The sequence below is a fragment of the Ranitomeya imitator genome, chromosome 2 (genome assembly GCF_032444005.1).
Source record: "Ranitomeya imitator isolate aRanImi1 chromosome 2, aRanImi1.pri, whole genome shotgun sequence".
NCBI lineage: Eukaryota > Metazoa > Chordata > Amphibia > Anura > Dendrobatidae > Ranitomeya > Ranitomeya imitator.
The window spans coordinates 613,242,510-613,261,424 of NC_091283.1; the positions used below are offsets into that span (position 1 = coordinate 613,242,510).

Sequence of the window (18,915 nt, forward strand, 5' to 3'; positions counted from 1 at the left end):
CGTAGACATCGCTGAATCGGCGTGTGTGACACCGATTCAGCGATGTCTTCACTGGTAACCAGGGTAAACATCGGGTGACTCACCGCTGTGCTGTGCTTTCACTTTCACTTTACGGCCAGCAGTCAGTGCAGGAACCAGACGGCAAGGGACAGACAGCTGAATGTAAGTATGTACTGTTTGTTTTTTTACGCTGGTAACCAGGGTAAACAGCGGGTTACTAAGCGCGGCCCTGCGCTTAGTTACCCGATGTTTACCCTGGTTACCGGGGACCTCGGGATCGTTGGTCGCTGGAGAGCTGTCTGTGTGACAGCTCTCCAGCGACCAAACAGCGACGCTGCAGCGATCCGGATCGTTGTCGGTATCGCTGCAGCGTCGCTAAGTGTGACGGTACCTTTAGACTCAAACTTCACAAAACAACACATGCACATAGCGATAATGAAAAGTCCCTGACCCTATGTTTTGTATTGAAGTGTCAGAAGAACCAGCACAGAGGTCATTGTGTAGGAGGGAGAGGGAGCAGGGGCAGCGGTCACATCACCTATTGTGAAAAGTGGATCCTGTGTTATCAGTTGTGTATAAAGTATTTACCTGTCATTACCTCTGATGATAAGGAGCCTGCTGTAAACTCTTCGTCAAAAGATAGGAGGTGTATGTCTAAAATAGCTCCAGTGGCCAGTAAGAAAATTGCAAGATTACCGGTACTTGTTTTGTTTATTTAATTAAGATTATAAAATAAAAAAAATACATTTTATTTAAATAATACATGCAACCCAAAAAACTGCTTTAAACAATAGGTCATTTTCTGATGACACAATGCCTTTAATTACTCCAAATAATGACATATAAGCATAAATCCCCTTAAAAAGGACAAAAACATGACGAGTTTAAACATTATTTCTTCTTTATTAATAACAGGAAAGTGCAACATACACAAGACTATTGTAAAGCTGCAATATTTACCAGGAAAGAGAAAAAAAATAATGTATGAAAAAAGAAACCGTCACTATTATTTCTTGTTACTAAAATATAGACCTACATTAAAGTTATTCTGCTGCGGTCAACAGAGGAAGGATGTCAGCAGGCGTCTATACCGACAGTGAAAGGCCCAGCATTTCCTTGAGATCTGCGAGGAATCAATCCTTAATACAGCTTTAGGTCCTGAGCCTTCACCTGGGAGAACATTAAACCTGCGTCCACCTCTCAACTGTGTCATAGGTGCAGCAGAACTTCTCATTTCCATCAAGGAAAATTCCAGAGTAGATAGACCTGCTTGAGGAGCAGGTGACAGGATCACTCCCCCACTAGAAGATGCACAACCCTCATGCCTTAGACTCCCTCGAGTTTACAAGTCATTGGACCATTACATGCATGATTGCAACCTCTCGTGACAGAGTACTGCAATATCTCCAAGCATTACATATTGTTGGCCCCTCATATGAAGGTTAAACCATCCAAAAGCAATATAAATGTAACCTAAGTGCCATCACTTAGAACACAATTAACGCATGGTGCTAAAATATTTAGTATGTATCAGCAGGCAACCCTTGTGCATGACTGCTTCTTACTGTATAGCATTTTATGATTTATGCTTTTTACCCAAAAATTTCTCCTCGGTAATATGTCAAGTTAACAATTAGACTTGAAGATTTGACCCCACAAAAATAATTCTAGATAGAGTTGACTGCATTCTCCAATGAGTGAGTGACCCGAAGAACTATAAGAGATACAATAAATTACGGAACATTAAAATAAAAAAAAAAATACAAAAATACACAACCACAAACAATAAGACTGACAGGGACTCCACTGTACGAAGACCTATGTCATTATAAGACTAGCACGGCTCGTCACAGGCATGGAGATGCCTCAGAGGGCGAGAACTAGTCATTCAAAAGTGGTGTGCAGGGTATTCTAAGTGCTAACGTTTCACCTTTGGAATACTGATAAGAACAACATGCTACAAAATGAGCTCTAACCCTACTCTATGAAGAAGGCATGGACTATTTTGTTGTGTTTGGTACCCATAGAGCAGGAGAAGTAGTGATGGACATGAACGGTGAGTGACCCAGGGTTACTTCCCACTAGAGGTACCATTATGGCACTGCCTCACATGGGGTTCTGTGCTGATGTGAAAGTGACCATATGCCCAGTCCAGTGTGCTAAATGATGCCCTTTCTCCTTGTAAGCAGGATCTAGAGAAATCCAACAAGGAGATGACGGGCTTCACTAATTTAACCCTCACGGACGCTGGTGCGAGGTTCAGCTAGTGAACTGTGGATGATGTTGATGATAGAATCAATGCCAGATCCTTCCAGAAATGTTCGATGATCTCCTTCTATGACATGAACGGACACCTTGCCATCACACACCTAATGGAAAAGGAAAAAAAGAATTTATATCCAGATTCAGAAGGTAAAACAATCTGACATTAAGCTGCATCGCCAACTATTTCCATAGCCCAACTCCAAGAAGACACCTGGTTAAAGAATAAGCTAATCTGCATCGGCAAGGGTGAATGTCGCAAGAGACTAGGACTTCTATTTTAAGCTAGGTAAGAAATAGCTGAATGTGCTGTAGAATAATGCTGCCATATGCACACAGTATGTTACACTTATGGGAACCAGAAATAGCACAAGGGAGCACTTATAAATAATGCAGTGTTATGCAGCTTTTTTAATTAAGATGGAATGCTATTTTCTATTTGAATAGAACGTGTGGGCGACAATAAAAGAGTATATTCTGAACACCATTTTTCAGTTCATATGGCATATATACAAATGCTTAGCAATGGTATAAATATATAGCATTCACTCAATGGGGGCGGAGTTGCAGTACATAAGAACGGCCTCGGTGTATGGAGCTGTGCTGTTCCGCCTCTGAACAGTGTGTGCTTCTGGTGGCTGCGGGACCTGGTAACAGCTGATAAGTAGGGGTGTTGGGAGTGAGATCCCCACCATTCTGATATTGATGACCAATCATAAGAATGGGTCATAGTAACATAACATAGTAACATAGTTAGCAAGGCCGAAAAAAGACATTTGTCCATCCAGTTCAGCCTATATTCCATCATAATAAATCCCCACATCTACGTCCTTCTACAAAACCTAATAATTGTATGATACAATATTGTTATGCTCCAGGAAGACATCCAGGCCTCTCTTGAACCCCTCGACTGAGTTCGCCATCACCACCTCCTCAGGCAAGGAATTCCAGATTCTCACTGCTCTAACAGTAAAGAATCCTCTTCTATGTTGGTGGAAAAACCTTCTCTCCTCCAGACGCAAAGAATGCCCCCTTGTGACCGTCACCTTCCTTGGTATAAACAGATCCTCGGAGAGATATTTGTATTGTCCCCTTATAAACTTATACATGGTTATTAGATCGCCCCTCAGTCGTCTTTTTTTTCTAGACTAAATAATCTTAATTTTGCAAATCACTCTGGGTCATCATTATTATAATCCTGGACTACCCCTTAATAGAGGACCTGCCACATCTAAAAAAAAAAAAAAGTACGTTTCCTGGTCAAAATCCCAATGTTCCCCTGAATCTGCCTCTGATTTCCATTTTTGAACTTCTCCCTCTGTTGTTGAGATATACCATTTACTCATTTTGGCACCCAGTATCCTAATTTCTGGCATTTGGTCCAAGAGGGCGCGTCAGAAGACTTCTCAGGGGGCGTGTTGTGAAGGCATTTCCCCTCTATGACGCTGTCCAAACACCATTTAGCAGCATTTGAGATGGTAGAACAGGCGGGATCTCAAGAGATGACTCTCTTCTTGTGAGATCCAATGTAGGAAGACTTTCCTGCCTGCACACAGGCAAATCATATCGAGAACAGTGAGGTGAGATCGTGATGTTCAAACTGTTTTAGATGCTGCCGAGCGGTGTTTGGGCGGCGTCATAGAGGTGGGAGGACTAGACGACACCCCCCCAAAGAAAACTCTGACATGCTCTCTTGGACATCAAGACGGGAATTAGCATATTGGGTGCCAGCAGTAAAAAAAGGGCATATTTCTGCAATGGAGGAACAAAATAAAAAACGGAAAACAGAGTCAGATTCCGGGGAGCACGGGGATTTTTAGTAAGGTAACAATGTCATTTTTATTTTTGACAGACCCTCTTTAACTTCTCATGTAGATTTATTTTCTAAACTCAGGGAATGTGCTCTACAATTCTATTGTCTCTGTCCTGCAAACCTTACGCCACCTTCATTGGTCCTTGTGTAAAAGAAAATATTGCAGACACAAAGATAATGGTTCACAAGTGTCCACCTACCTCAGATAGTTTGTAGTCTGCCCCCAGCACCTCTCCATATTCATTTCTTGTCTTTGCCCTCAGCAGAGTAATGTTTCCATGATACTTATTGCCTGGGACATACTGGTCGGCAGCTTTCAGCTTGTAGTAGAAGGAGGACGCTGCAAAGTGGAGGGAGTCATGGTTGATGGACTTGTGACTCTGTGTTATTAGATCCACGGCGGCACTGACTCTGGCCGTTAAGTCCTTGTGGGGCAGGAGGGTTTCCAGCAGCTGTGGGAAGGCAGGGTAAGCTATTATATCAGTATTTTTCTGGATACGAGGCAGCCTACTAGGTCATATGTGGGCAACATTTACCTTATTATATTCAGTGCCGGTGAACTGCTGGATGAATGCGCACAGAGCCTCAGTTTCTGCCTCAGCATCACTTCCCGGTGTTAGTTTGGCACGATAGCGCTTGAAAACAAAGAAGGACATTCCATCAGTCAAGAAATGAAGATGACACTATTACTAGGCACTCAGGCTGAACCTAACGACGGATTATCCCACAAACCAAGCTATAAACCAAGTGTCTCCACTAACAAAAATCTACAGTTAATAATGTCCAGAGCGCTTGTGCAAAAAACTAATTTTTCATCTGTTTCAGAGCAGTCACAACCCCTCTTCTGCTCTGTTCTGGTCCTATGAACGAGCAGTGAAGATGTACCATGCAGCGTTGCTGCGGTTCCTTCTCCCAGTTCATGATCAGTGTCAGACCATGGCAAGGTTCAGACAGCCGTATTTCACAGACAGCATATGGACCGCAAAGAACAGACTGAACGCACGTTTGCGACCCATACTTATACCATCATATATGCCTATGAAGATGTCAATTTGGATTGGGAGACTTTAATACATTTATTGTTAATACACCATTAAGGCTGCAGAAAACAATTCAGGAAAAACAGGATTTTTGGTTGCTTACCGTAAAATCTGTTTCTCGGAGCCTTCATTGGGGGACACAGGAACCATGGGTGTATGCTGCTGCCACTAGGAGGCTGACACTATGCAAATAAAAAAAGTTAGCTCCTCCTCTGCAGTATACACCCTACCGACAGGAAGTAGGATATTCAGTTAGTGAGAAAGCAGTAGGAGAAGCAACATGTAAAATAAATAATAATAATATAATTAAAATAATCTTTATTTATAGCGCGCCAACAAATTCCGCAGCGCCTTACAGTTTAACAGTTTCAAACACTCAGAGTGTTCCAAGAAACTCAAACGTAAACAGTATAACACAATAAACAGAGCTGTTCAACTTGGGAGGGTGCTGTGTCCCCCAATGAAGGCTCCGAGAAACAGATTTTACGGTAAGCAACCAAAAATCCTGTTTTCTCTATCGCCTTTCATTGGGGGACACAGGAACCATGGGACATCCCAAAGCAGTCCCTGGGGTGGGAAAAAACAGCCTTCCATCAGGTCAAAAGACTCAACACTGCCGCCTGCAGGATCCTTCTGCCTTGGCTGGCAACCGCCAAAGTGTAGGCGAACGTGTGGATGGAAGACCAGGTTGCCGCTTTGCAGAGCCATAGGGCGGAAGCCCTGTGGTGCACCACCCAGGAGTCACAGACTGCCCAGGTCGGGTGAGACTTTATCCCCAGAGGGGGCACTCTGTACTTGACCCGGTAGGCCTACAAAATTGCCGTTCTGAACCAGCGAGCAATAGTCGCCTTGGAAACCGGCAGGCCTCTGCGCGTGCCATCAGGAATGACGAAAAGAGAATCCGGCAGAAACCTGGCCCTTCAGAGAACTAAACGCAAGGCCCGAGTCCAGACCTGCCCGAAGGAAAACCAAAATGGAAGGCAAGGAAAGGGACCTATGTAAAATGCAGTTGGACTCGCACCACTGGAAATAAGTCTTCCAGGTACGAAAATAAATCCTGGAAGGCAAAGGCTTCCTAGCCTGGATCATGGTGTGAATCACCCGGTCCGAAAGGCCGGACGTTCTTAGAACTGCGGTATGAACAGCCACGCCGTTAAACTGTGCGACCGAGAATTCGGGTGGCAAATCGTACCGAGACAGCAGGTCGGGCCTGTCCGGAAGGCGCCAAGAAGCGTCCACGAGGAGATTGACGGTCCCTGCAAGCCAAGCTCTCCTGGGCCAGTCCGGGCAATCAGAAAACCGGCACCCCTTCCGCTTTGAACTTTACCAACAGCTTGGGAAGTAAGGGCAGGAGTGGGAATAGATAGGGCAGCACGGACTGCAACCAAGGAATGGCCAGAGCGCCGACGCCACCTGCGAGGGGGGTCGCGAGACCTGGAGATGAACCGAGGAACATTCCTGTACCTGTCCCCCATCGAAGACTAATCTGATGGAAAATCTACAGATGCCAGGGCCATTCCCCTGCCGCGAGACCCTCGTGGCTGAGGAAGCCGGCGGCACAATTGTCCACGCCGGGAATATGCACCGCGGATATCACCGGAACCATTGCCTCTGCCCAGAGGAGGATCTTGGATACCTCTGCCAAGGAGCTCCGAGTCCCCCCTAGAAGGTTGACATATGCCACCGCCGTGGTATTGTCCGCTGGATTCGGATAGGAAGACCACTGAGAATCCTTTCCCAGAGACGAAGGGAGGGAGGATGGCCCGAAACTCGAGGACGTTGATCGGTAGAGAAGACTCCTACGCCAACCAATGACCCTGAACAGACAGGTGGCGAAACACCGCGCCCCAGCCGAGCAGGCTGGCGTCCATCATCACCACCCGCCAGAGAATTGGAAGGAAAGACCTGCCCTGGGGGATGAGAGGTAATGTCAGCCACCAGATGAGGGACCGCTTGACCTGGTAAGAGAGTAGGATCGGACGATCCAGAGAGAAGACAGACCTGTCCCAGTGAGACGGAATGGCCTGCTGAAGAGGTAGAGAGTGAAATTGGGCGAAGGAAAATCGCTACCAATGTTGCCGCCATGCTCCCCAGAACCTTCATGGCCGATCGAAAGGAGAGAAGCAGAGGACCTGGAGCCAGCGTACGTCCCGACGAGGGATGGATCTCTTATCTTCGGGGAGGAAGACTTTGGTCTGACAAGTGTCGAAGAGCATGCCCAGAAAGACAAGGTGCTGGTAGGGAACAAGACAGGATTTCTTCCTGTTGACAAGCCACCTGAAATGGGCTAGAGTGTGGAGGACAATGGACGGGCTCTCATGAACCTGAGAAAAGGACGGAGCCTTGATGAGGATGTCGTTGAGTCACGGAAAAGTACCATTCCCCTGACTCTCAAGATGCCTATCAGCGCCACCGCGATCTTTGTGAAAACCCTGGGAGCGGTTGCGAGACCGTAAAGCAGGGCGACCAATTGGGAATGCTCCTGATGTACTGCAAAGTGCAGGAATCTGTGATGTCCTGGGGATATAGGGACATGAAATTAGGCGTCCAGAACGTCTATGGAGTACAGAAGCTCCTATGCCGAAATGGAAGTGATTACTGAACGAAGGGATTCCATTCCGAAGTTCGCAGATGGACCCTTTTATTTAGTAACTTAAGAACCGGGATTGGTTCGAGTAGAAGCCTGTGAATCCTTCTCTTTCTGGAACGGGAACGATTACCTCCGCGCTGAGGAGAGAGGCGATGGCTGCAAAGAAACCCGAAAACAAGGTCGGGTCTTTGGAGGGCGAGATTCAAAGAAACGATCCCAGGGCTGAGAAGCGAAATTAATTTTGTATCCTGAGAATATCGCTTCCCTGACCCATGCATCCTCCATCGCCATAAGCCAAACGTCTTTGAAGAGAGGAAGGCAACCTCCTAGCTTGGGAGATGCGCCGGGATTCCAGGGAGAATCATGCCGAGGTACATCTTCCAGGTGTAGACCTGGTGGATCTTCCTTGGGAATAGCCGGAGAGCCAGGAAGAAGTGGACCTAAAGGAAAACTTCTTCCTATCCTGGCGCGCTTGCGACCTCTGCTGTAGAGGAAGAGGTCTGGGACCAAAAGACGTGATCCCTGAAAGGGCAAGGTGGTAAGTGCCTTCATAGAACACAGATCCGCTTGCCAGGCCTTAAGCCAAACTGTCAGGCGGATGGCCACGACATTGCTGGATGTCTGAGCTGCACGAGATGCGGCATCCAGGGAAGCAGAGACCAAATACTCGATCACATGAGAAATCCGGTTGGCAAGCCCCACTAGCTGATCTGGTTAGGCCCAGTCAGAGTGCCTTGACGGAGTTGCTTTGCTCATTTGGCCACAGACTTTGAAACCCATGAGGAGGCAAAGGCCGGGCGAAGAGTGGACGCAGACGCTTTGAAGGCTGACCTCGCCAAGGATTCTAAATGTCTACCATTAGATTCCTTCGAACGTGCTGCACCAGGAAAGGGGGGCCGGACTGTGTAGTCTGGAGACTGGCGGGCCCACGGAGGAGAAACTGTCCAGTTAGCGGTGCTCTGGGGAAAAGGATATAACACGCCGAGGCGCTGTCCTCTTTGAAAGCGTCTGTCCGGATTCTCTCTTTCTCTGGCCACCAGCTCCTCAAACTCAGAAACTTTGGAAGGTGGTTTGGACCGTCTAAACGAAACCGCCTGATCTGCGGGTTCCGTAGCGGAATCTTTGATGCTACAGGCTTGGTTAACTGCAGCAATGAGGTTCTGAACCATATCCCTGCTAGCGATTTGGTTAGAATCCAGCTTCAACACATCTTCCGAAGGTGCATCCGAGAACGCTTCGCGTTCCTGTCTAGATCCTTTGCGGCCAATCTTAGTAGACTCGGACAGAGCCTCCTGTGATCCGCTAGCCACAGCAGAAGATGTGATGGGCAACCTATCCGGCGCAGACACTAGGGTCTGAGACACTTGGGTGAGATCGCAGGGATTGGGACAGAGAGGAGACGCACGCTGGGATAGGGGACTCACTCTCTCGGACAGCAGGGGTGTCCAGGGCGGTAGGCTCCGCGGAGCCGTCGCAGTCCCGACAGAGGGAGGTAAATCTGCAAATGTAGGGCGAACATACAATGTGATGGACCAAAATAGCAGAAAAGGCAGGAGGACGGGAGAGTTCTGCCTTAGAATTAGACATAGTGCCCGAGGGTTAGGGGACGGAGGCAGAGGGAAGTGTCAGTCTGCTGTGTAGGGATACTCACAGCAGATGTCCTGTAGCTTCCAGGCTGTAGAGGAGCAGGTCCTGCAGACAGATGCACCGCTGGATGCGACGATCCCTGGCGACGCCTGAGGGACCATAAGACGGGCTGGATGCTGCACCAGGAAAGAGAGGGCAAAAGGCCCGCTATTAAAAACGGAAGAGGAGATGGAGCCGACAGCGCAAGCCTGGGGCAGGAAGATGGCGCCGGCTGTAGAGCGGTGGCTGGGAAGAAGTGGGCGGAGACAAGCGCACACACCAGGGAAACCAATATGGCGCCAGTTGCGGGCACTGCTATGGGGGGCGGAGCTAGACGCCCTGCAGGAAGAAGATACGGGCGGGAGAAAGCCCGCCCGAAGGAGAGCAAATGGGGGGCGGAGTTACTGCGCCAGAGTAGGCCCGAGAGGCCGGGGCCTAAATTAGAAACCGGCGACCGCCGCGCCGAAGTAGGCCTAAGAAGCCGGGGCCTAAATTGGAACCCGGCGGCCGTCGCGCCGGAGTAGGCCCGAAGCCGGGGCCTAGATTAGAAAACCGGCGGCAGTCGCGCCGGCGTAGGCCTCCTAGGTTAGACGCCGGCGACCGCCAGATTGAGGGGAGAAGGAGGCGAATAAGCCATGGCGGTGGCGAACAACTCGCCTGTACCACTGAAAAAGGTAGCCCCTCAAATAGCGACGGAGCCCGCATTGAGACTGGAGGGGGGGGGGGGGGGGTTTGGGGGGAGTTAAGGAGGCCTGAGCAGGGGAAAAGAGCTGCTGAAAAACCTGGCATTTCCCCTAGGAAAAGGCCCCCCACCTCCCTAAAGGGAATCCCTAACTTAAAGGTCCTGAAGGAGATAGATGGGACACCTTCTAAATACTCACCTTCTTCATCTGTATATCTTCTTCCGGAAAAAAACCTGAGGAAAGGAAATATACCTCATTATTCCGGATGCAGAAAAAGACGTCCTGAACTTGCTGGTGGACGTCCTCGTCTCCTCCAACCGACAGGCTCTGGTGGGCGAGTGGGTGGGGGACGGAGGCAGGACCGGACTTCTGAGCACGCTTGTGTGCCAGGATCATGGCTCTGCTGAGGGCTCTATGAGGATACGGGGTGGCAGTACACGCCGTACTCATAGTCCATAATGTGGGATTACAGGTGTGACTGTTCACCCTGTATCCCTCCAGAAAACCTGAAAGAAAAACGACGCACATTGAGGTAGATAAGGGTCTAATGAAAGACCCGTGTCCACCTCCTACTGACACTAAGCTAAACTGAATATCCTACTTCCTGTCGGTAGGGTGTATACTGCAGAGGAGGAGCTAACTTTTTTTATTTGCATAGTGTCAGCCTCCTAGTGGCAGCAGCATACACCCATGGTTCCTGTGTCCCCCAATGAAAGGCGACAGAGAAAAAACACCTCCAAACGTCTTCAAAACCACTTCAGAAAATGCTTCAGGAAATGAAAAAACTCCCAAAAGATGGACAGTTTACTGAAGTGGTTTCTGTTTGAAAAACTGGTACTTTTGAACACCTGAAAAAACTGCCTGTTAACACAGCCTAATACTACCTTATTCACACAGAAAGTCTCTTTGCAAGGTGAAGTAAATGAATGGATGTAAGGAGCGTTACCTGCGTATAGGCAGCAACGTATGAATGTGACCCATCGAATAGGAACAAGCTGTCGGGGGCATGTGTGGCGGCCCGCTGAGCCTGCAGCTGGGAGCATATCTCAAAGGCTACACAGGCGCCAAATGAGTAGCCAGCTATCCAGTAGGGCCCTTCTGGCTGCACCTGCTTGATACACTGAATGTAGTAGGCTGCCAGGTTCTGAATGCTGTCCAAGGGAGCGGCTAAAATGTAAAATAATATATATATATAGTTCACATTGTTCATTTCGGAACAAAAAAATTGAATATTTCAACAACAATGATCAAAATACTAGCAAAGAATAAACTAATCGTACAATGTCTGACTATATGATAAATAGTGATGTGGTCCCCCAAAAAGTTATAAACACCCACTAGATCTTTATAGCACCATTGTTTGGCCACGTAGAGCTGGCACATCCTCCTGCTCTCCAGTGGCAGTCTACGTGAATCTTCCATGGGAATCCTCACTGTCTCTTTCCTTACTCCTAGGAGGAATATGTAACTGGGATCAGAAGAGTCTGTCAGCTCTATCTAAGCCACAATGTATAGAAGATTAATAAAATATATGGTGGATTTAGTGGTCTAAGCAAGATCCATTGTAATACATGAAATTACATTACATATTGACCCCGATTCATCAAGACAGGCGACTCTCAGGAGGAGGCGTGTTGGAGCAGATGCAACTGGTTCTTTAGGATTCATTTGCCTCTGTGTGCACCTCAGCACCAATCCTGCTGGAGTAACATTTGTGGTGTCATGAACGTCACTGCTTGTATGAATTTGACGAGTGGCGATCACCACGCCACGTCAGGCCCCCGTCCCGCCACAGCACTGCTCACTTAGTAGGAGCTGAGGCGAGAATGGCGTGAAAACGTCAAAAGTCACATTTTTTGAGCAACCTTGAGTTTGGTAAAAAAAAGGGCAACTGTGCAAAGCTAGAAATCCTCTGAAACAGCTTTGATGAGTTCCCTCGTTGTCTCTTGACCAGAGTATATTCGGGATGATATGACTGAAGTAGTAAAGCAACCACCTAACTTACCTTTTGTACACTGCAGTCCATAGCAGGAGATGTTGAGCTTTGCAGCCAGATTCTGGAATGCGGCGATAGACCCTTCAATGGGGTGCACCAGGAAGAGATGATGTTCCATACTTTGTACATCGTTCAGCTTAGCGATAGTGGAAGCATTGGGATTCACCAGGAGATTATTAAGATCCAGGAAGCTGAGATCTGGTTGTGCAGAGGTTTTCTGAGAAGGCTTTGACTCTAAAAAGATAATGGTTGCCAATAATAGGTTCTATAAAACAAAGAACCTGTCCATACTTGTTCAACTTTCACTACTTTTTGTTTTTATTTAATTCACTGGTTTCTCCTACTTCACCTACTCCCACTAACCCTGTATATTCTTGACTAGTACGACTCCTCCCCACTGGCTACTGTATTTCCCACTGGTCTATTGGCATAAACCTTCTCATGTGATGGTGGTCGATACGGTAATTATCAACAGTTGGAAGCCATATTACAGAATTTGTATTGGGGGCCTGGAACTTCAAGTTCTGCCTTTGGACATGGCAAACTAGTGAGACTCCCATATATAAATTTTAAGGGATGGTCCACAAAGACATGTTGAAGTGATAACTTTTCTTACAAACAACTTCCCGGCCACATTTTTAAGAATGTTATGAATAGGTGCAATGATTTCATTAGGGATAGAAACTGGACGAAATGTTTCTCTTGTTACGGGCTCACACACATGATCGATTATATAGGACAAATGCTATCCATGGTTTTCACGCACAGCACTTGTACCTATATTATTCTCTGAGGCTGTGAACATGTCCGATTTTTTCCTCGAACCACTTGATGATGTCTGATTTTGATCAAGTGTTCTATCAAAATTGACAATGCAAGTCTATGGGTCCGTGGAAAAAAACATCAGACTGCACTCGGATGCAAACTCAAGTTACGCCATCACTTTAAACCTTTTAAAGGGAACCTGTCACCTCCAAAATCGATGGTGAGCTAAGCGCACCAGCATCAGGGGCTTAACTACAGCATTCTGGAATGCTGTAGATAAGCCCCCGATGTATCCTAAAAGATGAGAAAAAGAGGTTAGATTATACTCACCCAGGGGCGGTCCCACTGCGGTCTGGTCTGATGGGCGTCGCGGTCCGGGGCCTCCCATGTTCTTACGATGACGTCCTCTTCTTGTCTTCACACTGCGGCTCCGGCGCAGGCGTAGTTTGTCTGCCCTGTTGAGGGCAGAGCAAAGTACTGCAGTGCGCAGGCGCTGGGAAAGGTCAGAGAGGCCTGGCACCTGCGCACTGCAGTACTTTGCTCTGCCCTCAACAGGGCAGACAAACTACGCCTGCGCCGGAGCCGCAGTGTGAAGACAAGAAGAGGACGTCATCGTAAGAACATGGGAGGCCCCGGACCGCGAAGCCCATCAGACCAGACCGCAGTGGGACCGCCCCTGGGTGAGTATAATCTAACCTCTTTTTCTCATCTTTCAGGATACATCGGGGGCTTATCTACAGCATTACAGAATGCTGTAGATAAGCCCCTGATGCCAGTGGGCTTAGCTCACCTTCGATTTTGGGGGTGACAGGTTCCCTTTAAAGGGAATCTGACAGCTTCCCCATGTCCCACAAAAGGACCTCATGTCTTTATCCCACTCTTTGTACTGCTTGCAACAAGCCCCTTTCTTTTGCTTTCTGTTTAATCAATTTCCTGAAAAAATGTTTATTTAATTTGGCCAGGTATATGCAGATCAGTGGTGGCTAGTAGGGTGCGTTTTCTTCCCCCAGACTAGTCATGATATCACTTTCCTGTAGGCGTCAGTAACATGATTTGCAAGAGTCGGTGACTGCTGGCTGTTTGTAAATCTCTGCCACCTTGACAGTGTGCACTGAAGCCGGGTATATGAACCCAATCATCAATCAGCGCACTGGACACGTGTAGTGAAGGCAGCGGTGATGTAGGACACAGCCAGACATGAGATTTTCAGAGCTTGCAGTCACTTTTGTCTGTGTCCTCAGTCATCGCTGCTTCCTTGTGCATGCGCACCCTCGACTAGTCACCCATTGATTTGTATATATCTGGTCAAATTAAATAAATTCCCTAATAAGTCTACCTTTTCTGGCCATTTTTGACCTGCTAGATTTTTTTCTATTATTAGGCAATGTCTTTTTTGAACAGTTTTTGATGTTGCAGATTTTCTGTAAAATAGGCTACTTGCACTTTTTTTCGAAAATACGCAGTGCAAATACTCATTGTGGGAATGTAGCCTTAGGTGACCTGAATATGGCCAAGAATGTATAATGAGAGAGTCTTAGATATACTAAATAATCCTCACGTTTAATCTATCTATGCCAAACCTGAGGCTAAAAACCATTTGGCCCACAGAAAATGGTATATTGGTTTAGGAAATAAAAGTCTTTGATGTCGAATAGTAAAGAAAATGCTGGGAACTCATTTATTACTTCGGCGATCTGTAAATATCCTACCTTCATTATGTCCTGGCTTGGAAGAAAGCTCCCGCAATTTGTTAATTGTTAGCTGTCTAACTTCTCGCATTGCCATGACAATATCATAATCACGTTCCAGCGTCTGTCGCACTTCTACACCCATGAGGGAATCTAGCCCTAAATCGGCCAGTGTGGTGTCAGGATTCAAGCTGGTCACGTCTCGGACACCTAGGAAAAAAAACAGAGCAAACTCAGAACATCAATCGTCTCAACCTAAAACTCTCAAAGAGGTTATCGCATCTAAGCCATTTATGGGATATTGAGAGTTTAAGTCAGAAATATTGAATTGATGTAGGCACCACAGCTGGAAATGGAAACCATATCTATCCAGACAACAGGGTTCTGTCCTAGCCATTGGAGCCACATCTATCGGGCATTTATGGCATATCCTAAAAACTAACGAATAAACCATTTGGATCAATAATGATCTGTATTGAGTGTTATGCCAGAGATTTCCAATAAGTGAAATGAAATGATGTTCTCTAAGGAGCCCCTCCAGCCCACCTACAAATCGGGGATGATTTGAGCTCAAATGGGCTCAAAATTCATCACTGCATTTTCACTCATTCTTTGGCATAAATAATTCTCAATTAGTGACTTTTTGATTTACGAGAAATTCATCAAAAGATCCGTTCCATTAATTTTCTGACTTTTAGATCAACATGGCTTTTTCAGATGCTTAGACTGATTCATCAATTGTGACTCTTTAATAAGTGGCAACATTTTTACACAAATGTACTCCTTAACCGACAGGAGTGATTTTTTTTGTACGCCAGAAATTTTTTTCAAAAATTTCATGAAATTGTTTCAGAATATGACTTTTTGCTCTAAAAAGGTGCAAGAAAAGATTAAAAAGACAAAAAATAAAGACCATTTGTGCAAAATTCATGAATCACAAGTGCCGATTTGAAGCTTTTGGTGGAAAGATCGCAACAAATACCACAAGACAAAAATAAAAATTAAAGTGGCTTAAAAAAAACGCAAATGAGGAATTAGGACAAAATTCATCACCAATGTGATTTATGATTTAACTGGATTTCGGGTAAATAACTAAACGTACAACTAATGTTGTCCACAATATTAATACAAATCATGTATTATTCTTCATATTAAGAGTAAGATTTCCAATACCAAGGATGATTTTTGTTTAAATAGGAAGCCTTGGCCACTGAATTACTTTCTCAAATGTTCTTCTTACCTAAAATGTGAGCTACAGCCTCCACCAAATCTTGTTTTCCAGCTCCTTTGGTTTTCACAGAGATGGTCTTCTCAGCTAAGACAAAACTGGACATTACAGGATGAGGCTGATTAAGGAACTGATCAAGAACCTCGAGACAGGAACTGATCCTTTGCGGTAATGTGCCACCAATTACTGTGTCATTACTTCCCATGGTCTCCAGCACGACACCCACATCACCAATAGCTCCCCACTGCACAGCCAAACCTGGGGAGACAATTATACAGGTTTAAAAAAAAAAAAAAATATATATCAGGTGACTAAACAATAAAAGTATCAATATATTTCAGCATTTTTTACTCAAAATAATTACGGTAATAGAAAGGCATTTTTGCAGTAAGTTATGGAACTGCCCAAGCTAGGATCCACCTGTATTCCATAGGATCACATGCCATCCAGTGGTTACATTTCGGTATGTTTTATACCTGGCAGATAATCCTGACGTCGCTTTTCACAAATACGCTCCATTGTTGAGTTTGCAAATCCGTAGTTACTTTGCCCGGCATTTCCTCTCCCGCAACTCACTGAGGAAAATATGACAAAATGATCCAGCTCAGGACACTTCTCTCTGCTGACCCTGCGAAATGACAATCGGGACCTTATATCAATCTGCGGTTTATATACCTGCATAGATCTATACAGTCAAAAATGCCGCAAAGTAAGAATACTTTCAAAACAGAAGCGTTAATAGTTCATCTTTATCAATAAAAAAATGCAAAGCGAAGGAACAAAAGAGAAATCTAAATCAAATTAATATTTGGTGTGACCACTCTTTGCCTTCAAAACAGCGTCAAAGCATCAATTGTTCGAGAAGTTGACCGTATTTTCGGTCAGAGTGCGATCAGACAAAACATCAGCTCACACTCGGACCAATGTTATTCATGTCCGATTTTTTTCCTCGTACTGAGTCAGTCGGGTGCGATTTTCACGGACTGACAAAATGAAGATCAATTTCTTTCCCACATTCGAGAGATTCGAATCATACCGTGATCAAACTCTGATCAGAGTATGATTAGCATAACCAGTCTGACTCTCTCGGTTAAGGGAAAATACGGTGGTGGGTCCCTAGCCTTATAGTCAGGTACAATATATCTCAAAAGTGAGTACACCCCTCATATTTTTGTAAATATTTTATTATATCTTTTCATGGGACATCACTGAAGATGTGATGCTTTCATACAATGTAAAGTAGTCAGTGTACAGCTGGTCACTGGAGTTTCAACATGGCTTCTCACGGCAAAGAACCCTCTGAGGATCTGAAAAAAAGAATTGGTGCTTTACATAAATGTGGCCTAGGCTATAAGAAGATTGCCAACACTTTGACACTGAGCTGCAGCACCATACCAGTTTAATAAGACAGGTTCCACGCAGAACTGGCCTCGCCATAGTCAACCAAAGAAATTTAGTGCCTGTGCTCAGCGTTATATCCAGAGATTGTGTTTTCAAAATAGACGTATGAGTGCTGCCAGCATTGCTGCAGAGGTTAAAGGAGTGGGTGGTCAGCCTGTCAGTCCTCAGACCATACGCCACACACTACATCAAATTGGTCTGCTTGGCTGACTTCCCAGAAGGAATCCTCTTCTAAACATGAATGACAAGAAAGCCCACAAACAGTTTGCTGAAGACAAGCAGACTAAGGACATGGACTACTACAACCATGTCCTGTGGTCTAATGAGACCAAGATAACATATTTAGTTCAGATGGTGCCAAGCATGTGTGGCAGCACCCAGGTGAGGAGCATAAAGACAAGTGTATCTTGCCTACAGTCAAGCATGGTGGTGGGAGTGTCATGGTTTAGGGCTGCATGAGTGCTGCTGGCTGTGGGGGAGCTACAGTTCACTGAGACAACCATGAATGTCAACATGTACTGTGACATACTGAAGCAGAGCATGATCCCCTCCCTCTGGAAACTGGGCCGCGGGGCAGTATTCCAATATGAGAACGGCCCCATACACACCTCCAAAACGACCACTGCCTTACTAAAAAAACTGAGAGTAAAGGTGCTGGAATGGCCAAGTGTGTCTCCAGATCTAAACCCTCTTGAGTTTACATGGGGCATCCTCAAATGGAAGGTGGAGGAATGCAAAGTTTCTAAAATCCACCAGCTTCGTGATGTCATCATGGAGGAGTGCAAGAGGATTCTAGTGGCAACCTGTGAAGGTCTAGTGAACTCCATGCCCAAGAGAGTTAAGGCAGCGCGTGAAAATAATGGTGGCCACACAAAATATTGACACTTTGGGCACAATTTGGCCATTTTCACTTGGGGGGCTGTACTCAGTTTTGTTGCCAACGATTTAGACATTAATGGCTGTGTGTTAATTAGAAGGCACACAAAATTTACACTGTACACTGACTACTTTACATTATATTAAAGTGCCATATCTTCAGTGTTGTCCCATGAAAAGATATAATAAAATAGTTACAAAACAGAGGGGTATACTTTTGTGATATACCGTATGTGAGTAACCAATTGTACTAAACGGGTGATAATGTTTATCATTTTCATATGTAGAATGAAGCACATATGTATTACCTGAAACAGAAACAGCTGTGTATGGGGCTTAAAATTGGGTGAGAAACAGCCAAACTGTTCCACAAAGGTGAGGTTATGGAAGACATTGTCATGTTACAGGTCAAACACCATGGTAAGACTGAGCACAGCAATAAGAAACATTGCAGTTATACTGCATCCGTAAGGTCTCTTCTAGGCAAAGATTTCAAAGCAGACTGGCATTCAATGTGCTATTCAAGCTCTTTTGAAGAAGCACCAATAAATGAACGTTGAGGACCATAGACGCTGTGGTTGGCTAAGAAAACTTAGTGCAGCAGATGAAAGACACAGCATGCTTACTTCCCTTTGAAATGGGAAGATGTGCAGCAATGCCATCATCTCAGAATTGGTAGCAACCTGCTATACACTTTGACTGGTCGGAGAACTCTGACCAGATGACCAGAAGTAGTCTTCATGGAAGAATTGCAGCCAAAAAGCCATGAATGGACTTATTTGTGGAGTACTAGATCCAACACAATCTTATATCCTGGTATTATCAAATATATATAGCGGGTGAAATAAGTATTGAACACGACACCAATTTTCTAAGTAAATATATTTCTGGACATCTGTGGTTTGAATTCTTTGCCTGTGTGGAATGGATGGGTTGCTACCCACATC

General features: G+C 45.6%; 1 protein-coding gene across 1 annotated transcript in view; it reads right to left on the minus strand.

The window, feature by feature from the left end:
• Positions 1-883: 883 nt before the first annotated feature.
• Positions 884-18,915, minus strand: part of FASN (fatty acid synthase) — a 90,299-nt gene continuing 72,267 nt past the window's right edge. Inside the window, exons 36-43 of the mRNA XM_069752481.1 lie at positions 16,168-16,319; positions 15,704-15,949; positions 14,485-14,673; positions 12,020-12,244; positions 10,961-11,181; positions 4,612-4,710; positions 4,276-4,527; positions 884-2,369 (exon numbers count right to left, since the gene is read on the minus strand). Of these exons, the coding sequence (XP_069608582.1) occupies positions 2,232-2,369; positions 4,276-4,527; positions 4,612-4,710; positions 10,961-11,181; positions 12,020-12,244; positions 14,485-14,673; positions 15,704-15,949; positions 16,168-16,319 (1,522 nt within the window). The 3' untranslated portion in view covers positions 884-2,231. The remainder of the gene's footprint in view (positions 2,370-4,275; positions 4,528-4,611; positions 4,711-10,960; positions 11,182-12,019; positions 12,245-14,484; positions 14,674-15,703; positions 15,950-16,167; positions 16,320-18,915) is intronic.